The 27,078-nt window shown below is 48.1% G+C and overlaps 1 protein-coding gene across 1 annotated transcript; it reads left to right on the forward strand.

The window, feature by feature from the left end:
• Positions 1 to 15,525: 15,525 nt before the first annotated feature.
• Positions 15,526 to 20,933, forward strand: LOC123413070 (cellulose synthase-like protein D2). The gene is made up of 4 exons (XM_045106016.1): positions 15,526 to 15,807; positions 16,070 to 17,135; positions 17,683 to 18,490; positions 18,907 to 20,933. Exons 2-4 carry the CDS (start codon positions 16,141 to 16,143, stop codon positions 20,668 to 20,670), a joined length of 3,567 nt encoding a protein of 1,188 aa, XP_044961951.1. The 5' UTR covers positions 15,526 to 15,807; positions 16,070 to 16,140; the 3' UTR covers positions 20,671 to 20,933.
• Positions 20,934 to 27,078: the final 6,145 nt, after the last annotated feature.

Consider the following 27,078-nt stretch of genomic DNA (forward strand, 5'->3'; position numbering starts at 1 on the left):
ATTGACGAAACTCCACGTTTATTTAGTTAGTTCTATCCCGTTTAGATACACGGCAATATTAAATATGGTTAAACATGGCAAGAGGTGAAGCGTAATTAAACTACCTATCTAGGCATTTTAAATGAGGTCGGAAATGACATATAGCATCTCCGAAACGACCTCACATATTAATTTACAATTCTGTCCAGATCTGAACTAACACATTTAATTGGTTGTTAAACAGCAAAACAAATAGGTTAACGTGATTCTACGCGTCATTTCAAGCAATCTACACATAGAGAACATCTCCAACGGAGCTACGGATCAAAAGATACACGCACCGCAAGATGTGATGGCATGAATGCAATATGTGTGCAATGACGGTCACGAGCACTTCAAAACATACAACCAGCAAGGGAAAATGAAACTACACGAGATTCTAAGAAAGTTTCATGTAGGACACGATCAAAACGGAGCTACGGTTCAACATCTACGAGCAAAACAAGAAAACACTACAATCTGCCAAAATCAGCCACATAGCATTTTCTACGCCCCACAACTACGAGCTACAAAATCCCAATATGCTCAAGCAAGGCATGACACGAAAGAGGGCAAGAAGCACTACAACAAACAACTAACAACAACTAGTATGGCAGCAAGGAACACTAGGAAAAGAAGTCACAAAATGGCTTCCCACACACTATTTCAGACTTAGTGAAAATAACACTTCATGGAAGTGCAGTTTCCGATCTGAAGCCATATTGACATCAGCAAAACCAATAGCTACAGGACTCCAATGGCATGAAAATTCATAGAAAGCTAGAGAAACACAAGGACTACAACTTACTCCATTGGACCAACATCAAAAGAGCTACAGATCACAAGATACAATCAAGACAAGACAACAACAAAATATAACAGATCTCAGACTTAGAAATATTTCAGCTCCTCCAAATCAGCACTATTTCTAGCAACTTGAGAGCAATCAAACCATACCTAAACATGCATTTCTATGGCAACTAAAAATACCAGGGGCTAGGCTAAACATCCAAGATCAACTCTCTAGTTGACAACTCCTTCAAACGAAGCACGGAATAAATCCTACGAAAAAGACAAGAGGGCAACATGGCAAAATATCGCGCGAACTAACTTGCTCTAATGCTAAAACTAATTGCACAGAAAAATCCATCCCGAAAACATATAAAATATGTGGGGTTGCAACACGAAAATATTGCCACACGTAAATGCGAGATAATAACCTAAGCACGGAAAAATAAACTAGCGGCAATCCCTACACGCAAAAATACAAATGACCGCTCTAAAATACATGAAAAAATGGTTCCTAAAACATGGACATTTTATCCGCATACGAGCAATCCAGACATGCACGAGAAATTATACGGGACGCAAACATATTAGGACAACACGTTAATCTATGCATACGGCACGCTAAACGTCGTCAAACAAATATGCAAGTTGCACCAACGTATTATACGCGCAAAACTACGTGAAATCCATATGCCACACGTCGCGATCCGACTTACAGAATAGAAGTTACGGACGTTTTAATATCGTCTATTTTTCTGGAATTTAATATAATTCCGAAAAAAAATCAACCTAATATCTAACGGGCCGGTCAGGGGGCGCAAAATAGCTAAGCAGCGCAGGGGCGTGGAATAGCCTCACCTTTGGGCCGGCTCGGACCGGCCTGGTGACGAGGCTGGTGAAGATGGGTCGAAGGAGGCCGGCCTCGGCTTGGTCGCTGGTCAGCTGGGCGTGGGGGCGCGTAGCTGGGCCTGCTCGGGGCCCAGACGTGCGGCCACGGGCGATGCAGGAGCAGGGCGACGTCGGGCCTCCTCGTCGTGCTCGAGGCAGAGCCCTGTCGGCGGTGCAGATCGAGGTGGAGGCGGCGATGCCTGGCGGCGGCGCATGGCGGCGGCGAGATCTGGCAGAGCCGAGGCAGCAGCGCGGCCATGGCCGGGGAGCTCGGGCGCGGGGGCGGAGGACGGCGAGGCGGCAGGAGGCGGCCATGGCCGGCGAGCTCGGGCGCGGGGGCGGAGGACTCCGGCGAGCATCCTACACGCGGTGGCCTCGACGAGGGACGGCGCGGCGAGGTCCCAGGGCAGCGCGACCGAGACTCCGGTGGGATTCTGGCCGGTGGCGGGGCTAGTGGTGCAAGCGGGAAGGATGGCCATGGACATGGGCGCGGCTCGGAGCAGCTTGGGGAGGAGGCAGAACGGGCGGCGACGTATCTGGGCTCGGCCGGGCCCGATCTGGGCCTGGCGGGCCCGGCGGCTGCGCAGAGGGGAAGGGAGGAGAGACAGTGGCCAGATGAGGGTTTGGGGGCACGGTTTTCGAGGAGAGGGGAGAGGCGGCTGTCTAAAATGGCATGGGAAGTTCTATTTATAGGCAAGGGGGGCTAGGTTTAGCGAAATTTCGTTCCGGATCCAACCGTGGAGTCAGATTCGAACGATTCCGCACGCGGGAATGGGTAAGTGGCCGTGTAGGGTGGATATCCGGAGACGAGAGGAAAAACGGGCGGCGCGACAACGATTTTTAAAACACCGGAACACATCCGACGGTAGACCGAATACGGTGCCGCTACGGTCGACCGTTCGGGTACCAGACGAACTCCGATCGCGACGAAATTCGATAGGCGGCCTAGCTATAACTAGTCACGACCGCATGCCAAGTTTCACCCCGATGAGGTAAAGTTTTACGCACACTTTTAAAACAGGGTTCGAACGATGCCGCGGGCGCGTGCGAGTGCGGTCGGACTCAGAACAGACAACGACGAGAACCGGCAACTACTAATGGATGCAAGTTTTGAAAACTGGCGGCAACGGAGATGCCGATGCAATGCAGATGATGCGCATGATGCGATGATGACGCGACAAAAGAAAATAGCCACACGACGAAAATGGAAAGAAAGGGGAATCTTCTGGAACGTCGGCACCGGGCTATCACAACTCTCCTACACTACAAGAGGATCTCGCCCCGAGATCCAAGAATGAAAGGGGGAGAGGATGAGAAAGCAAGAGGTAAAACTTAGTCGCTTCTTGACAAACGAGTGAAACCAACGATCCTTGAAGGTTGCAAAAAGATGAGGAATGATATGAGAAACAAGCAAGAATTCACGGAAAATTTCGGCAGCACTTCGGTAGGAAAATGGGACAAAAAATTCGATAAGAAGAGAAAATTAGACAATATTCATTACAAACAACTAAATAGAATAAGGGAACACCATGATCTTGATAAACAACTTGATAGACCCAAAAGAGCAACATCACAATCCCTCCGGAACAATAGAATAGGAACTATCTCATACGGAAGAAGAGAATGAAGAGAGAATGACAACTACTAATGCAAATGAACTTGGCAAGTATCCTTGCAAGAAGAATTGAACGGAGTTGTTGGGAAAACAACAACGAAAAGAACAAGATATTAGTGGGCTTATGGAAACCTTTTCAAACTAATGAAGTGACAACCAGCCACTAACAGAAACAAGGATTGTTTGGGAGAAACAAGATATGAACAATTTCTTACACCAAGAGGATACATTGAGAACTTAGATTAAAGACAAGCACCGTGATAGCAACAATCCATAGGAAAGGCTTTAGGTGAAATCCAAACCAAGATAGCTCAATGAAGAAATCATGGGTTGAAATATCTCATGATCATAGAATTGGTGGATTTAATTATCTCGTCTTGAGAGGCAATCTCTTCGAGACTCCTACACTAACAAGAATGCTATAATACCACCTCAAAGGATAAAGGAAGAACAATTGCACATATAAATGCAAGAGAAAAGGTACTTGAGGTTCTCCAACAAGAATTTTGAAGAAGACTTTGAGAATGAATTGAAACCTTGATGAACCACCAACAAGGACCTCCGTATATGAATGCATGATGCAAAGATATCAAGATAGAAAAGAATAAGATTATGACCTTGCCAGGATTTAGATGAAGCCTCACAAAGAGATACTTAAAAGAACTTGGAACTCCGGAAAAAAAATAAGCACACGAGAAAAGAATTGAAACCATGAGCCACTCCGGAAGAAGAATTCAGATTACTATTACCAAGAATAAGAATTATGTTATGCTCATCCTTCATCAATTTTAATTGATGACAAGCAACGGATTTAGCATACAACTTATTATTCAAGAAATGATTGAGGAGAGATATGATCACAAACTAGAAGAAGTCTTGAAGGAGACACCGGTGAGAATTGAAATGAATGAGGCAACCATCAATAAATGGAATACATTAGAATGAAGAGATCATGAGCCACCTGAGAGAAAACTAAATGAAGGCACCGGAATAATCGAGAGACGAACGAAGAGACAACAATTGAGAAGAATTGAGGTTGAAAGCTGCAAGCTGAGAACGAACAAAATCTTCTGGATGATGGCCTTCGGAGGATCGAGAATGAAAACAACACAGAAATGCACCGGATCACAAGAAAGGGATACTCATGATTGACAACAATTAAGATGATGGCACAAAGCTGAAATGACGAATATCCAAGAGAATGAACCAAGATTTGAGAGAAACACTCCTTCGAATTTGCAAGCTGAGAATGATGACGAGAAACAACACCAAGAATACTGAGACACTCCGGAATAAGGAAGAATGGAAGGTTGAGCCAAATATGAGAATTAATTCAAATAGATCTTGATGAAGTTATATGACTGATGAAATTCATACTTACGTCATAGTTGAAACGATTTAGAGATCTCCAGAGAAAGATTAAAAGAGCCAGTAAAGATCCTGGGAAGGAACCTGTGGGTTATGGGGCCACTGAAAGAAACCACCGTTAGAAAGGATTGCTAGAAGAGAGATATTGCACCGGTACAAATGAAGACTAGATGAGGTTAGCACCTCGAAATAATTAAAGAATTGAGAACAAAAAACTTTTGGAATAACTTCAACGCTCCGGATAGAATAGAGAGAAATGACAACAAGAAAGGCTGATAAGAATCTCCAACATAGGAACGAATTACAAGGATGAACAAGATATAATGAACACGGATAATTAAATTGAATTCACCTGGAAAGATGACAAGATTGAATAAAGATGAACACGAAGCTCCTAAGAATCTTCACAATGAATCAACGGCTACGAAAGGAAGACGAGATAGCGGAAGCATCACTGGAATGAAATGCACTTGGATGAAATCCAATCACTGAAGAAAAAGGGCGGGAGGGCGGGGGAAAACAAAGACAACTTGGGCTAGATGAGATGAACTCCGGAATAAAATGAGAGAATGATCTTGCAAAAATTGGAGAGGATTGAATCCACTTGGAGAGAAACACACCGGTTGAAAAGAATTAACATGACGACCTGATTGAGCAAAATATTCGCATTCACATAAAAATATGAGAACACAGAATAGAGAAGATCTGAAATCACCACTTGACATCAAAGCAACTTGAATTACCATATTCAACACAACAAAGGATGCAGCTTACAATTAGCCAGAACAAACTCATGAGAAAGATTTCGTCCGATATTTTCGTGGACAGGATCGCACGGGCTCGATTTTACAGTAGCCATCAAGTGCAAGGCAGTGCACCCGACATACGAAGCGTCCCCGAGTCGTAGCAAGCTACAAGGACTCTTTAAGACACAACGTGTACCGCTGTAGGGGACTCGCCAAATCTCCTTCTCCGGCCATCCTTCTCCGATTCCGATTGGTGGGATCCTCTCCCTCGTGCCATGGACCTCGGTACTGCCCCTCGTTCCCTTCGTTTTTGCTTAGTTTTTGTTGAATCTAGGGTTAGGGGCATGTATGTGTTCTTTCCTTCATGGCACCATATCCTCTTGCTAGATGGATTGGGGAAGTTCTTCGGTGGTAGATCCTTCCTATAGTAGGGTGCCTTGTGTGATGGGGACCCGAGTAGTTCCAAATCTGAATTTCTTTTTGGGGAGTTTTTGGTTTCATACAACTGTCAAATCTGGCACTCTGCTTCCCGTGCGGTACTACCACCCCTTATGGAGTGGTACTACCGCTAGGGCGTGGTACTACCGCTGTTAGAGCGGTAGTAAAATTTTACTACCGCTCACACAGCGGTACTACTGCAGCTGGAGCGGTAGTAACTGCTCCTACTTTAACACACACATTGCACTCTCTTTGTTTAGGATTCTCTGTTGATTCTTGATATTTGCCTTGACGTCCTGTGTCCTTTGTGTTGTGTTTGCTTTTTGCGTATCATAGGTGGTGGTTCCAGGCGCTCTAACCCACCTCGGGATGCCAGCTCCAAGCATCCCTGCTCATCAGATGTCCCCGAAGGTTCTACATCACCCAAGCGCAATTTCAAGAAGATTGCTCAGAAGCCCAGGAACACTGTTGACTGGAATACCATGCCACTTGCAGAGTTTCAGCTGCGCCGCAAGGTCAACCCCTACAACAGCAATAGGGAACAGTTCCCTGGAGGTGAAATGTTCTGGAATAAAGACTAGTTTCTTATTTTCGAAGACATCATCAAAACAAAGAAGAATATGTATGTTAATGTGCAATGGATTTATATCAACCATCTGAAGAAAGACATTGCATACTTGGGTGATGCTCTATCCATAGTGGAACAGCTGCAGATAGAGGAGCTCATCACTTTTCAGCAAGATTTTGATTACGGGGTAGTGGCACATTTCTTCGCTACTGTTCACTTTCACACTGATGATGATCGCACCATGACCTAGCTGACAAATGGGGAAGTGTTGTCTGCAAAATGGAAGGACTTCATGAATCTTATGCATGTCCAGGATGAGGGGCTTCACCACCCAATTGGCTTGCGCCCACATGACAACCCTACTGCTATTTCCAAGGAGAAGTTGCTACCATACTATATTGTGAAGGAAACCCCATCTGGTGAGATCTCCTATGTTATGAACCCTTTTCTGGATGCGATGCAACGCATTTTCGCAACACCCTGTTTCCTAGAGTTGGCAACAAGGACCAGGTCCACACATACCTGGTAGACATGCTTATCATGTGTCAGAAGGGGCGGACTTGCCACTCTGGACCACTGGATGTCTCTCATGTTATGTGGAGCGAGCTGTACTCCGCGGTCTTCAACCGTAAGGTCCCAATCTACAGTCCTTATCTGTTCTACCTAATCAAGATGTCGTGGACCAAGGCATTTCCAGCTGTTGAGTTTCTTTGCGCCTAATTGGATTCGTCATGAGCCCATCAAACTGTGCCAGAAGGACAAATGGGCAAACACCTCAACTACACCTGCTACCCCTAGGGATTCTGATGAGGATGTGGCTGCTGCTGAGGATGAGGTTGTTCCAGAGTTACGTATGCCTTCCTCTGCCGAGCCGCCATGGGCCAAAGAGCTCACACACAAGATGAAGACCTGCTTGTTCTGCATGCAGGCCAAGGGACAATACATGACCCATGCCGCTCAGAAGGAGAGTCGGCAGCATGACAAGCTGATCATGAGGAAGCTTGATGTGCACATCTCTAGTGTATCTGAGCGAGAGATCACCCCGGAGGCTGAGTGGATGCAGAAGAACAATCTGCAGTGGGCTGCGTCTGATCAGGACTCTGAGGAGGAGACCGACGACGACTCGTATGAGGAGTATGTTCAGGAGGAGACCGAAGACTGATGACTATATTCTCTCAAGCCGAGCTACCACCTATGTCTTAGGTGTCCTCTCTACCTTTTTGGTGTCCCGATGCCAAAGGGGGAGAGAGTGTAGGATTTGCTCGTTTTCTCGTTTTCGTGGTTGTTTGGTTTGTTGAACTTTAGTTGCTTTCGCTGGTTGTCTTTACTTTATGGGTGAAACTATGAGACGTCAAACTATATCATATGGTGTGAGACATATGCTATATCTTCCCTATCCTTTGTCTCATTATTATCTATTTTATTAATAGCTTGTGAGTCTTATTATCTTGTGCCTTTATATTCATGCTCACATGTTATGCCTTGCTTCCATATATAAATATCTATTGTTTTATGTTGCAAGGATTGCTTAGTCTATAAAATCTAGGGGGTGCTTTTTTCCTTGGTTGTGTGTTGGTATGCACACACCCAGGGGGGAGCTTGTCTCTAGTTTGTAGATTTTGGGTTTTGCATATGCTTTCTCTATATCCTTTATGTGCAAATCCTGAATTGTCATCAATCCATCAAAAAGGGGAGATTGTTAGGGCATATTTCTCCCTATGTGGTTTTAGTGATTGATGACAATGCTTGTGCGGACTAATCATGTGCATTGACCATTTTAGATAATTCATATCTAGGCACAAGACGATTCGATGCCCCTCAGAATCTCTCGAAGACGGTTGCTTTCTACGTTTCGCTTTGGTGGATTTTGAGTCGTAGGAAAGCCGTACTATTAAGAGGGGGTCCGTGTCGGAAAGGTTCGGGTGGAATCATCACGTATACACTTAGTGCACCATCTTTTCTTTAGCTACAATGGAGCTCCATACTCATATTTATTGTGTATGCAAAAGGGCCATCAGTAGTACCGCTGGTGTCAGCGGTAGTAATTTTTTACTACCGCTCCATGAGCGGTACTACCGCCCTCAGAGCGGTAGTAACTTTTTACTATCGCTCCGATGAACTTTTTCGCATACTTTTCCCTCCGCAGTAGTAGGCACGGTAGTAATTTATTACTACCGTGGTTGGTGAGATGTAGAGCGGTAGTACCGCTTGGCTATTGCTGTGGTGGGTGGGTAACGGTTGGATCTTACCCCCCCCCCCCACTATATAAAGGTGTCTTCTTCTTCGAGGAGCTCACCTTTAACCTCTCCAAGCTCCATTGTTGCTTCATAAGCTTATTCTTGCCCGATCTCTCTCCCTAGCCAATCAAACTTGTTGATTTTCTAGGGACTGCTTGAAAGGGCCTTGATCTACACTTCCACCAAGAGATATCTGATTCCCCCCACTAATCCCTTACGGATCTTGTTACTCTTGGGTGTTTGAGCATCCTAGACAGTTGAGGTCACCTCGGAGCCACATTCCATTGTGGTGAAGCTTTGTGGTCTAGTTGGGAGCCTCCAAGCTTTGTGTGGACATAGCCCCAACCTTGTTTGTACAGGTCCGGTCGCCGCCCTCAAGGGCACCAATAGTGGAATCACGACACCTCACATTGTGTGAGGGCGTGAGGAGAATATGGTGGCCCTAGTGGCTTCTTGGGGAGCATTGTGCCTCCACACTGTTCCAACGAGACGTACTTCCTGTTAAAGGGAAGGAACTTTGGTAACACATCCTCGTCTCCACCGGTTCCACTTGTAGTTATCTCTTACCTTTACTTTGTACTTGTTGTTGTTGTGGTGTATTCTTTGCTTGCACTTATTATCCTTGTAGTTAGCATCATATGGGTTGCTCACCTAGTCGTTCATATAGAGAACCTTTTGTTGCTAACGCTAATTTGTTAAGATGAACTAAAAATTGGTAGTTTCCTATTCATCCCCCTCTAGTCAACCATATCGATCCTTTCACTAGCGCTACCGAAACCGCGAACGGAGGAGAAAACGATCTAGGGAGAGAGACGGGTGCCAAGGGCTTCGTGTGTGCTCTTGGGGCGCCACTCCCCTCTCTATATATAGGTGGAGGGGCGTGGGGAACAACTCCTCCAAGCCCTATGGTGCAACCAAGGGGGGAGGAGGTGGAATCCTAGTCCCCCTCCTTCCCTTCCATACAAAGGTGGACTTTCCACCTTTCCCAACTGCATGGGCCTTGAGGGACTTGTGCGCTTGGCCCAATCAGGCCACGATGTCCCCCCTCAGCCCATGCAAACCCTTAGGATGTGGTAGAACCCTTGGTGGACTTTCGGACTCCTCCGGAAGTTTCAAGAACCTTCTAGAAGTTTCCCGGTACAGTACCGGAAAAACCCGAAACTTCTCCGGTAGCCAAAATACGACTTCCCATATATAAATCTTTACCTCCGAACCATTCTGGAGCTCCTCGTGATATCCAGGATCTCATCTGAGACTCCGAACAACATTTAGTTACCATCACACATAACTCACTAATACCAAATCGTCACCAAACCTTAAATGTGCAGACCGAGCGGGTTCGAGAACTATGCAGACATGACTGAGACACTCTCCGGCCAATAACCAATGGCGGGACCCGGATGACCATATTGGCTCCTACATATTCTACGAAGATATTTATCGGTCGAACCACGATGTCAAGGATTCAACCAATCCCATATTTTGTTCCCTTTGTACATCGTACGTTACTTGCCCGAGATTCGATCGTCGGTATCTCTATACGTAGTTCAATCTTGTTACCGGCAAGTCTATTTACTTGTTCCGTAATACAAGATCCCATGACTAACTCCTTAGTCACATTGATTGCAAGCTTCTTGTGATGTTGTATTACCGAGTGGGCCCTATAGATACCTCTCTGTCATACGGACTGAAAAATCCCAGTCTCGATTCACGCCAAGCCAACAGACAACTTTGGAGATACCTGTAGAGCACCTTTATAGTCACCCAGTTACGTTGTGACGTTTGATACTTGACATGCAGAAAACAGTAGCAATAAACTGTCACGATCATATGCTACGTTCATAGTTTGGATCTTGTCCATCACATCATTTTTCTAATTATGTGATCCCGTTATCAAATGACAACTCATGTCTATGGTCTGGAAACCTTGACCAACTTTGACCAATGAGCTAGTCCTTATAGGCTCACTAGGGACAGTATGTTTACTATGTATCCACACATGTACTTGAGTTTCCTATCAATACAATTATAGCATGGATAATAAACAATTATCATGAACAAGGAAATATAATAATAACTAATTATTATTGCCTCTAGGGCATATTTCCAACAACAGTTGGATGTTAGATTTATCTCCTCGAAAGACCAGATTGCAGATGGGTTCACCAACGTGTCGCGCACAAAAGAGTGAAGAATTTCGGTGTAACCTTAACTTAGAGTCGTTGTGATTAAGGGAGAGTGTTGAAATATTATGTAAACGACTCTGTTAGCCTTGTGCTACACGTCTAGGAGTAGGAGATAGTTAGGGATTCTCTCTTATCTCTTTATCTTTCTATCTCCTCTTCTCTATCTTATGTAATATCCTTTTACGGTTAGAGATCCTAACCGAACCATCTTGTACCCTACGAGAGATGCCTCTCGCCATAATCAATATAAACCCCGCGAGCCTCCTGTTTGGAGGTTGAGACGCTTCATCAAAGTTAACATCTTTCACGTCATTTTTCATATCTTTAATACTACCTTTTTTTTCCACCATTTTCCACAAGATATGAATGTGATTAGAAGTTTTTTAACTATGAAAATCGATGCTACTGCCTGAGAGAAGATGTGGTGGTATATATACACACATCATATGCGACATAGTGTTCATGGTTTGTAGTTGTTGGATCAACGCTATTTTGCATTGAATTCATGTCCTGGCCATTTCCGTGAATGCCTAACATAAGAATTCAACAATAACCAGACTTGTACCAAGTGAGCATGAAGTTCATGTATACTGCATCGCTTGATACTTTCACTATCAAAAATCAAATGCCTATGAAGCCTACGTGCTACAAGTATGGTTGTGAATAATAACCGCCCTTGACCGTAATCTGAAGTTTTTACAACTTTGAGTAAACATATGTGAAAAAATAGGCTAAATAAAAGAGTACGTGCGAGCACAATAAATACCATCACAATATTACACGTCTTTTACAAACTAGAAAACACATTTTACACGTCTTGCTACCGAAATCAGGCATTAAATCTTCGAATCGACGAATGTATGAAAGTGTAATCTGTCCATCAAATAGTATGACAGACTAGTATATCAAGTAAATTAATACCGGCTGACCTACTGATACCGATATGACGTCCGATATTCAGAATCTTGGCATATAATTTTTTCACAAAAAATGTCATATGGGTCATTCATCCATTCTTTCAACGTACCCCTCCCATTCGATTCTATTAGTCCACGCATAACCTTGACCACACACACCATTGAGTGTGATTTTTGATAAATTTGGACTTTTTGGTCCATTTTCTTTCTTCATAACTAAGAATTTTGATAAATCTATGAACTTTAGGTCCATTTTTCTTTCTTCTTAACGAAGGACCCCACTTTAGTAAGGGAAATTGATGACTAGAGAAATCCACCGGCCTCGTGACACGTCATTGGAGTTGCATGCAACACGTCATTGGAATTGTCGTTCGTACACGCTAGGGTTAATGCCGGGAGTCTTATCTCCCGTTTACTCATAATACATTGCATTTCATAAGCATTAGTATTAAAATGATGCATCAATTTCATAATTTTGTGAAACTATGATGTATAATTGTTTGTCATATGCAAACTAGACATGAACTTGAATATCAAGGAAACAATCCACTGATCATCAGGAAACTAACAATTGAAGTAAAAAAGCAATAAGTTAATATATGTTGATTGCCGCCATTTAGATGCTTGATCTATTTCCATCCTAAGAATAAGTCAATACATGTCTTCCCCCCTTTCTCATCATTTTAGCTAAGCACAAATCTGTTCACCCATAAGGTGATGCATCCTTGAACAAGTTGGAACGAAAGCGTTAGGAATAACTCTTTCTTCTCGCCTTCTTCTTCTATTCCCAATGTCTCTTATCCCATGATGTTTCTTTCAGCTTTTGTTATGTTTAGGACTGGATCTTCTATTCCCTCCATTTGCGAAACATGTAAATGTGATGAAAAGTGTTACAACTTGTGAAACTCGATGCCACTTCAACAGAGGATCATAAACAACGTAGTGTTCATGGTTGGAAGTTGTTGGATCATCACTATTATTGCATTGAATTCACGTCCTCACTATTTTTGGGAGAGTCTACCATAAGGGCATCTCCAATGATCGTATGATCATCGTTGGTAAAATTGCCACATAGATGGTTTTGATGACATGTCACATAATAAAAGAACAGAGAGAATGAAACCGTATGAACTTAAAGCAACGGTTCATGCACAAGCTCCGAGGCAAACATGGTTATTTCTTCAACATTTAATGGACCCACTTAGTTATTTTACATACGGTTAACATGCGCTCTATTGAAGAGCTTGTATGATGTGTTGTTGGTTGATGATGTGGACACTTATAGCAACGATTGAACATACGGACTGTTGGAGATGCTCTAAGAATTGAACAATAAGGAAGCCTATATCAATGTTGATGCACATGGATTTGACTTCTCAAGCATATACTTTTACATAAAAACATGTGAAAGATCACACTACATTAATGCGTACGTGGTAGCGTAATTGATATTTTAACCATGGGTGGCATCTTCTACTCTTGTAGAGTACCTCTGAAACCATGCGTTAAAAGACCCAGATCGAGGAACCTACAAGCATGCAACCCTTTCATCAAATTGTAGAGTGAAGTCTATTTTAGACCTTGAAGTTACGTTGTACGTATGATCAAAACTAAACCGTGAATTTTAAATCCCTGAAATTCATACCTTGTATTTACTGATCCCAGTCAATTTCAACCTTGGATCTGTTTGCTGCTCCTGGAAAGGAAAGATCCCGACGGGGATCACTCACTTATCTCATTTGCTGCTAGCACTACGAACGGGTATTACTAGAACACATAAGCATGATCCAGGGAACACAACGAACTGACTAACATGAGCTTCTTGTTTAGCATCCAACGAACTGACTAACATGAGCTTCTTGTTTAGCATCCATACTTGACGAATACTGGAAGGCACCGAGCTTGGTTTGCATCCATGCTGCTGTCTCGTCCTCCGCCATCTCCCGCCTCCCCCGCGCTCGCCGTCGCCACATCACGAGACCGCTGAGCGCCGGCGCCCATAATGGTATGAAGGCCCCAGACTTGCTTGAGCTCTCAGAAGTCGGACATGGTATACGTCTTGCGCGCGTTGTTCAGCACCGTAGTGAGCTGCCCCGACCGAAGAATGCGACCCCGACACCACACGGCTACCGACGTCCGTAGATGTTGGCCACGCTGACCCATTTGTCCCATGAGGAGCCGGCGTCGACACAGCCACCAAGAGCGCGATATCTCGCCGGACAGCTCGTTCGACGACACGTCAATGCTTTGTAGATTCGCGGCGTCGCCTATCGACGACGGAATCACACCGGAGAATTTGTTGCCGGCGAGGAAGAGGCTGGTGAGCGACGCGGCCTTCCCGATGCCGTCGACGATGCTGCCGGTGAACTGGTTCCCCTCGAGGTCGATGATCTCGGCTTTGGGAAGCGCCCAGAGTCCCTCGGGCACGTCGCCGGTGAGCAAGTTCTTGCTGATCTTGAACCTCAGCAGCGTGGTGCAGCTCGCGTATGCGGCCGGAATTTCGCCGGAGAAATTGTTCTCCAGCATCAGGCAGCTTCAGTATGGCGCGACAGGGCGCGCGCACAGCGTCGATAGAGCAGCAGCTGATGGAAACGCTTCGAAGGAACGGGGGCACTTTTGGTCGTGCCATCTTGCCCCGGTTGTTGTTGCTGCCCTTCCGTCAAAGTTCAAACGCAGCGCGAGATCCCTTCCCGGTTTGGTCGCATACATATTAGCCAGGGCGCATCAATCTAAGCTCGGGCTTTCTTGTGCAAATACTGTACTCTGATGCTGGACACAAGGGCGCGGCGAGCGGCACATCCGTGTACGCTCGCTGGTTTGTGACCCACATAGTCAGCGAGAGTAGAGTGTGATCCCAACCTGAATTGTTATCTTCCTGCCCCCTAAATAAGTCTACATGGACCTAAGGTCGGGATTGACCGGGATCAATGAGGTTAGGGTATGAATTCCAGGGATTGATAGTTCCAGGTTCAATTCAGACTAACCCTATAATTTTAAGGTTTAAAATAGACTTTACTCTCAATTTGTATGATATACAACAGAATGTGAAGCCAATCAAATATCGACATACACATCGTACAGTGCATCCGAGACACATCCGGTACGCCCAAGCAACATCGACACACCACATACACAAACATGCCAGACGACGCTCATAAAGTTGGCATTTCGCGCATGGATCATCAACCTATCACCTCGAGATCACACATACCGATGAGCATGGTTTCTTTGACAAGCCTTTGACCTTTCTTTATCCGCCCTCCTCTTTTCTTGGTAACTAACAAAGAATTCTCGACAAATCTTGGACCTTTTGCTCCGTTATTCCTTTGTCATAATTAATACTCTCTCCGTCTCAAAATACGTGACTCTATATGTATTAAAATAAATCTAAAATTAAGTCATTTATTTTAAGACGCAGGGGTATAAATATTTTTACGTAGATATTAGGACTCATTCTTTTCCCTTATTCTTAACGAGGGAGGACTCTATTTTTAGGAAAGGAAATAAATGCCGGCGAAAATCCACCGGCGCCGTGACGCGTCATTGGCGACGCGGTTACGTGTACTCGTACAGCTTTTCTCCACCCCATGCAATGCAACCAACGAGCCGGAGCCAAAAAGAAGCCTTTTCCCCCCAAACATCCCTTCACTCCCAAATAAAAAAAGAAGAAAAAGAAATGGCCCTTTGGTTTGAATATTTTTGGCTCCCCGTACCCGTATGTCATGTCCATGTGAAAGGGATGCGTGCCGTCCGGTCCGACCGTGTCGCTTCCTTCCTTCCTTCCTTCCCCCTCACACTCTTCCCTTCCTCTCTACTCCCACTTACCACCAGTTCTCCGCTCCAGCTGCTGCTTCCCTTCCGCCGCCTGCTTCCTGCGGACTTCGTCCTCCTCCTCCCCCGCTCCCACCAGTACTAGTACTACTCCCCTGCCCCCGCAAGCAACACCTCCCCCGCCTCAAGCTCCTCGATTCAGTCCTCGCTGCTGCTCTGACTGCCTCCCTCGACGCGGCTGCCTTGGGCTGACCCCAACTGGAATGGTAAGGATCCGGACCTTTCTTTCTTGCTCCGAGTCCCCGCGTTTTCTTGGCTTTTCCGGCCAGATTTGCTCTCCCGTCCCGTCTGCCCGCTTTCTTGCTGCGGGAGGGGCGTTTGAATCTCTTGTGCTAGGTTGCCGGTGTTTCGGGGCCCTGTCTGATTTGCTTTCAGGCCCCGGGGATGCAATCTCTGGCCGGAAACCTTCCATTTTCTTGCGCCAGATTGCCATCTCTCTTCTGATTCGCTTCCTCTCCTCCTTCGCAGATCGGCCAGTGATAGATCCACCCATCCGTCCATACATACCTCAGGTACAGGCATCGGGACGGACGGAAGGTATGGATAACATCGGCGGCGGCGGCGTGCTGCGGCACAGCAACAGCAGCCGCCTCTCGCGCATGTCCTTCTCCGGCGAGGACGGCCGCGCGCAGGCCCGGCCCGCCCCCGCGGCCGGCGCCGGCGGCGACCGGCCGATGGTCACCTTCGCGCGCCGCACCCACTCGGGCCGCTACGTCAGCTACTCCCGCGACGACCTCGACAGCGAGCTGGCCAACACCGACCTCGCGGGCGGGTTCTCGCCGGACCGGGAGGAGTTCCTCAGCTACCACGTGCACATCCCGGCCACGCCCGACAACCAGCCCATGGACCCGGCCATCTCGGCGCGGGTCGAGGAGCAGTACGTCTCCAACTCGCTCTTCACCGGCGGCTTCAACAGCGTCACCCGCGCCCACCTCATGGACAAGGTCATCGACTCCGAGGCCAGCCACCCGCAGATGGCCGGCTCCAAGGGCTCCTCCTGCGCCGTCAACGGCTGCGACGCCAAGGTCATGAGCGACGAGCGCGGCCAGGACATCCTGCCCTGCGAGTGCGACTTCAAGATCTGCGCCGAGTGCTTCGGCGACGCCGTCAAGAACGCCGGCGCCCTCTGCCCCGGCTGCAAGGAGCCCTACAAGGCCACCGAGATGGACGACCTGGTCGGCGCCGCCGACGGCGGTGCCAGGCCCACGCTCTCCCTGCCCCCGCCGCCCGGCGGCGCTCCCGCGTCCAGGATGGAGAGGCGGCTGTCCATTGTGCGGTCGCAGAAGGCCATGACAAGGAGCCAGACCGGCGACTGGGATCACAACCGCTGGCTGTTTGAGACCAAAGGGACCTATGGGTATGGGAATGCCATCTGGCCAAAGGAGAACGATGCCGACAATGGCGGAGGAGGCGGCGGCGGCGGTGGAGCCGGGCTCGGTGGACACGACGGGCAGCCGGCGGAGTTCACCAGCAAGCCATGGAGGCCGCTCACTCGGAAGCTCAAGATCCCTGCTGGCATCCTCAGCCCATACAGGTATTGCTCAACTTCACTGCACTTGCATATCATCTGTTCATGTTCTGATTCATGTGGATGTTGGGCCTGGTTGTCCCTGGTCACATGGGAAATGAACTGTTCCATGATACACCTGACTTGATTTTAATCTTAAAAGTGCTTCTAAAGTCAAACTTTGGTTCAACCTGGATCTATAGATTAGCTCCAATTGCTATGATTCAGTCCGTATATGTATTCAATAAACTAGTAGTAGGTTAGGTGAGATGTTAGATCTGTGCTGCATCTTCTGATCTTGGTGTCCTTAGTTCAAAACAAACATTATGTTATCATATTGATAGCACCAAAATAATTCCTCACCACACTTGACACTTCTCTATTATATATGTACAGTTGTACATACACTTGATATTTGCTATTCATATTCATACTGTCTAGATAGCATCTAGAAGCTTTTAGCGAAAGAGATACTTCTTGATGAAAATGTGAGATGATGTCTCATTCTCCTTTGAATTTCTCTATAATGATGCTGTCCTGTTCATTAACTTGATTTCCCTGATGCTTCATTCAGGCTTCTTGTTCTCATCCGATTGGCTGTTCTTGGCCTGTTCCTCACATGGAGAATTAAGCATAAGAATGAAGACGCGATGTGGCTATGGGGCATGTCTGTTGTTTGTGAACTCTGGTTTGGCTTTTCTTGGATCTTGGACCAGCTGCCGAAGCTGTGCCCTGTGAACCGAGCAACTGACCTTGCTGTCCTGAAAGACAAGTTTGAGAGCCCAACACCGTCGAATCCTAATGGAAGATCTGATCTGCCGGGGCTTGATATATATGTGTCCACTGCTGATCCAGAGAAAGAACCTCCATTAACTACAGCAAACACCATCCTGTCCATCCTTGCTGCTGATTATCCCGTCGAGAAGCTTTCTTGCTATGTTTCTGATGACGGAGGCGCTCTCCTTACATTTGAAGCAATGGCTGAAGCTGCTAGCTTTGCTAACATGTGGGTTCCCTTTTGTCGCAAGCACGGCATCGAGCCTCGCAATCCTGAGAGTTACTTCAGTCTGAAGAGGGACCCCTACAAGAACAAGGTACGCTCAGACTTTGTCAAGGACAGGAGGAGGATCAAGAGGGAGTATGACGAGTTCAAGGTCAGAATTAATGGTTTGCCTGACTCGATCCGTCGCCGCTCTGATGCTTACCATGCCAGAGAAGAAATCAAGGCCATGAAGAGGCAGCGTGAAGCTGCTCTTGATGATGTTGTGGAGACTGTTAAAATTGCTAAAGCTACCTGGATGGCTGATGGCACACATTGGCCCGGTACCTGGATTCAACCCTCTGCAGAGCATACTCGGGGAGACCATGCTGGAATAATTCAGGTAGACATTCCCAGCCAGCATTATTTCTTCTCTTTGCTATAAAAGGCATTAGTTGCAATGCTGACCTCTTATCTAAAAAGAACCCATTATGCTTGTGCGCTGAACTATCTTCGGTACAGACATGTGGTACTAGATATACTTACAAATGAACAATTAGGCTGCACTTAATCAATGGGACAAATTTGCACCTGTAAATTATTAATCATTCCATTTTCCTATTGAATAAAATGTGCACATCCTTTTCAGTGTGTGCATATTGGGTATCTCTTTACTAAGGAGTTACACTTTCTTAAGTACAAATGAATTCTTTAACCATTTGATCACAATCTAGTATCCAGGTTCCAGGAAAACTATCTGAGTTGTATTATATGAACTGATGCACACATATGCTTACCATTTGCTGTCCTGTTCTTCAGGTGATGCTCAAACCTCCAAGTGATGATCCCCTGTATGGTGGTGACGGTGAAGAAGGCAGACCCCTTGACTTCACTGACATAGATATCCGTCTGCCAATGTTGGTCTATGTGTCCCGAGAAAAGCGCCCAGGCTATGACCACAACAAGAAGGCAGGTGCAATGAATGCTCTAGTCCGCTCATCTGCTGTCATGTCAAATGGACCCTTCATACTCAACCTGGACTGTGATCATTATGTTTACAACTCTCAAGCTTTCCGTGAAGGCATGTGCTTCATGATGGACCGTGGTGGTGACCGTATTGCCTATGTCCAGTTCCCCCAACGGTTCGAGGGCATTGATCCATCAGATCGCTACGCCAACCACAACACTGTCTTCTTTGATGTCAACATGCGTGCATTGGATGGTCTCATGGGACCAGTCTATGTCGGCACTGGCTGTCTGTTCCGCCGTGTTGCACTCTATGGATTTGACCCTCCACGCTCCACAGAGCACGGTGGCTGCTGCAGCTGTTGCTTCCCGAAGAAGCGCAAGATCAAGAGCACTGTTTCCTCAGCTACATCTGAAGAGACACGGGCTCTGCGGATGGCAGATTTTGATGATGAGGAGATGAACATGTCAACATTTCCCAAGAGGTTTGGTAACTCAAACTTCCTCATCAACTCTATACCGATTGCCGAGTTCCAAGGGCGCCCGCTTGCTGATCACCCTGGTGTGAAGAATGGCCGTCCTCCTGGTGCCCTCACTGTCCCTCGTGACCTTCTCGACGCCTCCACGGTCGCCGAGGCTATTAGTGTCATCTCATGCTGGTATGAGGACAAGACAGAGTGGGGTCAGCGTGTCGGATGGATTTATGGTTCAGTCACAGAGGATGTCGTCACAGGGTACCGGATGCACAACCGTGGGTGGAAGTCTGTCTACTGTGTCACCAAGCGTGATGCCTTCCGCGGCACTGCACCTATCAACCTGACTGACCGTCTCCACCAGGTGCTCCGGTGGGCTACTGGCTCAGTGGAGATCTTCTTCTCCCGCAACAATGCGCTGCTCGCGAGCCGAAGGATGAAGTGTCTTCAGAGGATTGCGTACCTCAATGTGGGCATCTACCCGTTCACGTCCATCTTCCTCATTGTCTACTGCTTCCTGCCGGCGCTGTCGCTCTTCTCCGGTCAGTTCATCGTCAAGGAGCTGGACGTGACCTTCCTCACCTACCTGCTGGTCATCACCCTGACGCTGTGCATGCTGGCGGTGCTGGAGATCAAGTGGTCTGGCATCAACCTGGAGGAGTGGTGGAGGAATGAGCAGTTCTGGCTCATCGGCGGGACCAGCGCTCACCTCGCCGCTGTGCTGCAGGGCCTCCTCAAGGTCATTGCTGGCATTGAGATCTCCTTCACGCTCACATCCAAGTCGGGCGCAGACGACGAAAACGACGAGTTCGCCGACCTCTACATCGTCAAGTGGACGTCCCTCATGATCCCACCCATTGTCATCATGATGGTCAACCTCATCGCCATAGCTGTCGGCTTCAGCCGCACCATCTACAGCGAGATCCCGCAGTGGAGCAAGCTCCTGGGCGGTGTCTTCTTCAGCTTCTGGGTACTGGCTCACCTGTACCCGTTCGCCAAGGGCCTCATGGGGCGCCGCGGGCGCACGCCGACCATCGTCTTCGTCTGGTCCGGCCTCCTCGCCATCACCATCTCCCTGCTGTGGGTCGCCATCAACCCGCCATCCCAGAACTCGCAGATCGGAGGCTCCTTCCAGTTCCCCTGATCGTTGAAGCTAGCTTCATCTTATATGAGTTACATACCATTTGTTCCAGCAGCAGCAGCTAGCTGGTGGGGGGTAAAAAGTAAATTCTGACCGTTCCCTGTGGTTAAATTAGGTGCTTTTTCGTGTTGTCGGAAAACGGTGGTGGGTCATGGATCATACTAGTTCATTTGTTCTCTTGATTCTGTTCATTAGATGTTTGGACCTGGACAACATCTAGTACAAAAATTCAGAAGTCTTATTAGCAAGTCTTTTCAAAGTCCCCACATCCGTCTTGCATTGCAGCTGGTTGAGTGGCATGTGTTGAATATTCTCAAAGCTTGTGTTACCTGTAGCCATCGTGCTCGGTCCTGATAAAGAAGATCCTGATCTTTTTTGGCAAAGTGTAGTTCTCGGACCAGGTAGGATTTTTTTTTTTATATAATCTTAAATTGGTCTGACCCTTCCCTGGACGCTGCACAAACGGCAGCTACATGTACCGGGCTGCCCAAGATCATGTACAGAAATTCATGTCTTAGCATACTTCTTGCATTGCAGCAAATCTTGCCTTTGTGTGTTGCATTTCGTTGTCGAGCTTGGTCTGTAAAGAACTGGTGAAAAAGGTTTGATATTTTTGTTGGCACGTGGATTTCTCTGACCAGGTGCATGGCAGTAACACGAACAATTCAGAGCTTGTGCTTGACCAGTTCAGTTCAGGCTTGGCTTTCGTCATAAGTTAGTGCAGGCTTTAGGAGTAGATTATTCATGGATGATGACACTTGGAGAGAAAGAGATGGATGGAAAAAGACACTCTGATGACTGATGATGACAAGCAAGGAAAAAAAATGATTTGTTGCTGGCCATAAGAACAAGTCAAAGTCTTTTCAGCAAATCCCTATTGTTGAATTAGGTGTATTTCTTGTGTTACTGAAAAATAATACTCCCTCCGTTCCAAAATAAATGTTGTAGATTTAGTATTAAATTAGTATAAATCTTGTACTAGATCAACGCCACTTATTTTGGGACGAAGGGAGTAATTCACTTGATTCAAAATAAGTGTCACAGGTTTGAATTAAGGTTGTAGATCATACAATTTCATTTGTTCTTTTGATTCTTTTACTAAGATGAGTGGGGTACAGGCAATGGACCAGGCCGCACAAAATTCAGCAAAGGGAAAAACTTTAGCGCCTAGAACTAACCCCAAAATACCTTAAAATTGTCTGACAAATACACAATGCGAAAACATATTACTAAATATGGCTTAATTGCACAGCAAATCTAAAACCTAAACTCAAAGCGCCCGTATGTATGTCTCAGGTCAACGTTTGCGTGTGGTTGACTCCCCTCTCCTCTCTCGCTCCTCCCGTCGCCGCCGGAGGAGGCTGACGGGCAAAGCCCGCTTGGCGGACGATAGCGGCAGAGGGCCCTCGTCACGCGCCGCGTGGCATCGGTCCCGGTCGAAGGCCCGCATCTCACGGAGGCCGTGCCCCGTCGGCGTGCGCAAGCCGGGGCGGCGGCCCCGGGCATGGTGGCGACGCTGCTCACCCGCTCCCTCAGCTGGCTGGCGAGTGGGGCATGGCAAAGGTCGACGGCCGTTGATCTAGCGCCTGGCGCCCAGATCTGGCGTGGTGCGCGGGTGCCGGGGTCCCCTTCCTCGGCCGGGGAAGCTGTGCTGGTGGCGGCGAGACACAACTTCGGATAACGGCGCGACAACATCGTGACGGTGGGGTTGGCTGGCCCGGTTGCGACAGCTCCGGCTAGCTCCTGCAGTTCCACGACAGAGGTGGTGTGCCGCGGTTCATGGACAATGACGTGGCGGCGTCGCAATGGTGCGCTCGGCGTACTGCCGTTAGGAGCGCTTTTGTCCTGGGCCTCGCGGGAGGCGGGGTGGTGGCATGTGGAGGCCGGGGCGGTGGTCCCAGGTGCGCGGTTGCGGGAGATGTTGGTGACTGATTGGAATGGCGTGTGGTTCTGGCCGTCCCGTCACACCGTTTGTGGTGCGAGGTGGGCTGTAGTGATGGGTGTAGCAGGTAGCTGCCTTGCATGTTTAAGCTGGCGGCTTGGGGAGGACGATCGGCATGTGGCCGGAGACAGTTTGCTGGGCATGCTGTTTGTGGCGACGGTTTCGGTGAGCTCCAAGCGAAAGCCTTGCAAGACCTCAGTCGTTGTCGGCATCGACGACATCCTAGGACGTCGTTCCCACCTTGGAGGTGTCGTCGTGGGAGCCCCTTCACCATCTTTGTCACCTCGGTCTCGGGCTCTCTGGGTGAAAACCCTAGTTTCGACCCTGGTCGGAGCAGGCGTCGGCGGCGTTACCGTCGCTTTCCTGTTGGGGAGAACGCCTTGGAAGTCTCGTCCTTCGTCAGTTCGCGATGGCTCGGGTGGCTTTGCGGGTTCATCGCCGGCCAGGAGTGTGCGCGGCCTCGGGGCCGGTGAGGAAGTCGGAGCGGCGGCTCCAGAGAACAGTGATGTGGAGTGTTGATTCTCGCCATCTGGGCGGCAGCATCGTCAGACCTCGGGGTCGGCGGACAAGTTGGAGCGGCGGCTCCGGAGAACAGTGATGTGGAGTGTTGATTCTTGCCGTGTGGGCGGCGCGGTCGTCAGCTTAGCTGGAGCGCAGCCTCGGGGTCGGCGGGCAAGTCGGAGTGGCGGCTCCGGAGAACAGAGTGTCGAATCTGGTCACGTGGGTGGCAGGGTCATTGGCCCGTGTGTTTATGTATCGTTTTCAGCCAGTTTTTCTTATTAACTAGTCAACTCTATTCTTCTAAATAGAAAGACAGAGCTTCTACTGGTTTAAAAAAATCAACGCAGTGAAAGAAATATCATAATATTCCACTCCGCATTTGACAACTTCGGCCATAGTTGAAACAAAATGTGAAAACTAGGCCTGCCTGCACATTCACGCACGCATACTATAATCGAAAACAAAGTCTGCGCATCTTCCACTTAATTTCAGGCATCTCCAACATAAACCCGTAAATATTCACCGCATCCGTTTGCAGACAAGGGTGATCAGTCCGCTACACAGATGCGGGAGGACGATATTAGCCGCAGTCGCATATATTTTGACAACAACTCAAACCAACCGGATAAAATTCATGTAAACACAACCGAATTTCATGCAAACACGACTAATTTTATATAAAACGAAGGATTTCATTACATTTACATCCTAGTGAGGTTCCAGAGGTATAATCAATACCTAATCTAAATTGTCGCCGACGCCCTTTCCTCGTGTCCAGCCATGAACCCCGATAACTGAAACTTCGCTTTCTCCAGCTCCGCCTCGGCGCTCTCTAGCTCCACCTTCATAACCTGCTCCTCCGGAGACCCAGCAAGCGTAGATGTCCACCTTCGCCGCCAACTGATTAATCGGCCGATGTTGTTCAGCCCACCAAGCTTGGCCTCAACAGGAGGGTAGAAGCAGTGGCTTTCCTGGGAACAAAGCAGCGACGACCTCTCGTGCACTACTCTTCGTCGCTGCTGGCAGCGCCGGCGGACGTGTCGACTTTGTTGGGCACGACCTCGGTGTTGTCCTCCTCGTCATCGTCGGTCTCGCCAAGCAACGCCTCGCTCTCCTCCTCGCCGTCCTCCTCCATCACCCGCTGCCGTTAATGCCATCGATCGAGGCGAATCAGAATCCAGGAGGGCCCCAGGCTCCGCCAAGTCGGCGTCTGGTGTGACCGCCCTGCTGGCACCGAGCTGCTCCTTCGCCTGCAGGTGTTCTTGGTGGAGGTGGTGGTTGTAGGCGGCAACGGCTTGTGCTTCCCGGAACTGCTCCTCCCACACCATGTCCATGTAATGGACACAGGCTGGGTGATGGTCATGGTGCAGTGCACCTACGGGGGAGGCATTACAGAGGAGGAGGGTGGTGCGACGATGGAGGAAGAGGAGGGTAGTGCCGGGTCTTCATCGACCGCGTCCTCCATTGGGGCGTCGAAGTCGTTCGGTTGCCTGCCGGCCCGCCACTCGGCAACAATGTCAGTCATATCCTTCTTCTGCTCTGGCATCAACCCGTCCCATAGAGATTTGGCACGGGAGGAATCCATGGTTGGAGAGGGATCGGAGGCTGATGATTGTGTCTATGACCGGTTTAACATTTTATATAGCACACGGACGAATGAATAGCGCGAGTGGAGACGCCGTGACAACCGCATGCCATCAATGTGGGCGGTAGACGGATGGATGGGTAGCCGTCGTGTCGATTGAACACGCAGCAGTCGCCTGCACCGGTAAACGGTTCTGGAGGTATTCTCTCGGTCGGTGGGCAGCTTCAATACCGGTGCCAGTGAGCGCTCGTGTTTGCTCTGGTCGGGCATGAATGCAGGCATAGGCGCTCTCGAGTGGTGCTGACTATTTTGCACGGAAGAGGGGAAAGGTTTTGGATGCGCCAGAGTGGTCAGAATCGGGCGAAGTAGCGGTGCAAACTCCTGCAAAGCTTCACCATGTTTTCTCCGGTTTGTGGAAGAAATCGTGTATGGATCGCTCCACGGACCTATACATGACCGTGTTGGATGGCTTTCATGGCCCGGACAATCAGAGCAACTCCAACCATGCGACCCAAATGAGCGCGCGCATTGTTCGACTTTTGTCCGTTTGGGTCGATGTATCCGCCTGCTGTTGTAAATTGGTCGGCCGTGCGCTCAAGGCACCGACCCATTTTTCGTCTGCGCATAACATTTTTCAAAGGTAAAAAAGGCTTGCGACCACAAATCATGCGAGCAGTCATGCCAGTGCCAAGAGTTCATGCCGGCGATATGCCAGCGGCCGCATACTACCACACTACAAAAAATACGCAATTTTCGAGCTGGACGCACTTGCCAGCGGGCCAACACACATGCAAGCACACAAAATGAGGATCTAGTTCCATCACGACATCTCATTCATGGTTATCATGCCCGCACACCACGTCATGGACCCCTCGTCTTTGAGGTTGAGCATGTCGGTTTGCATCTTCTCGAACCAATACTGCCTCCTCGGGGACATCGTGCTCATGTCCACCTTCATTATCTCGACTCCCTTTGTCATGCAAGCGAGCCGTACAGTGGCTGCTTTGATGGCCTTGATCGCTAGCATCTTCGTTTGCTTCTGCGCCTCCAACGAGAGCTTCTTGTTTTGTATGTCCATGAAGACCCTAATTTGCTCCTCCTTGTCTTGCCGACACTTCTCCTCTCTTGAATCCTTGTTAGTGATCAGGCCTCACTAAGTAGCTTGCAAGGTAAGGGATGTCGCCTAGTGTTTGTCCTATTTCTTGGAGTTGGTCTTCCCTCGCGCTTCAGCGTCTCCCCCTGATCAAGGTCTTCAACGGTTGCAGCCCCTCCCCTACCACGCGCCTTGATGGCGGCGTATTGCACTTTGAAATTTTCTTCGCCGTTGATGATCATCCAACAATGAGTGAGGTTGAAATACTTGCCTTCATAATGAATCTTGAATGCTTCCAAAGCTTGGAAGACCTATAAATGGATAAGCAACATTTAGAACGAGTGGACAAGTGGACGGGCAAGCTAAGGAACAATCAAATAAGCAAGCAAGTCGGCCATACCATGCCACTACTGAAATTCAGAAATTTGCCGTCTGCCATGGCAGACGGCAAAGGCTTTGCCGTCGGTCAGCAGACGACAAAGTAGACGGTAAAAAAATCCGGTGAAGAGGTTATTTTCCGTCTGCTTTTTTTAAAGCGGATGGCAAAGAATCTTTGCCATGAGGGGGCAGACGGCAAATTAAATGGGACGACACATACTGCAACGGCCCCGTTAAGTGTTAACGGTAGGCCTCCTCTCTTTGTCGTATGCCATCCCCCCTTTGCCATGTGGGGGCTGACGGCAAAGGGGGGGGAACCAGCCCCCTGTCTCTCCTCTCTTTGCCGTCTGCCATCCCCCCTTTGCCATGTGGGGGCAGACGACAAAGAGGGGAGAGAGAGGGGGCTGATTCCCCCTTTCCCATGTGGGGGCTGACGGCAAAGGGGGGAACCAGCCCCCTGTCTCTCCCCTCTTTGCCGTCTACCACCCATGTGGGGGTAGACGACAAAGAGGGGAGAGAGAGGGGGCTGATTCCCCCCTTTGCCATGTGGTGGCAGACGGCAAAGGGGGGCACCAGCCCCTTTTTAATTTATTTTTTATTATATCCAACATTTTTAACAATAATCAGGATATATATATATATTTGACATAAATAAACTTCTTTCCGTACTCATAACCATATTAAAATAACTCTCATCCATAGTGCATACATATTATGCAAGTTGCATCCGTACCAAACCATATATTACACCAGTTTCATCCACATGCATACAAAGTTTCATATATATCCATATACTACAAGGTTCAGTACAAGCCATGGTACAAGAAATCATCTTCAATCATTCCATCAATATAATCCAAGCTTCCCGTGAAGTGAATGTAATCTGCAAAATGACAAATAAGAAAGTTAGAA

The sequence above is a fragment of the Hordeum vulgare genome, chromosome 7H (assembly GCF_904849725.1).
Source record: "Hordeum vulgare subsp. vulgare chromosome 7H, MorexV3_pseudomolecules_assembly, whole genome shotgun sequence".
Taxonomy (NCBI): Eukaryota; Viridiplantae; Streptophyta; class Magnoliopsida; order Poales; family Poaceae; genus Hordeum; species Hordeum vulgare.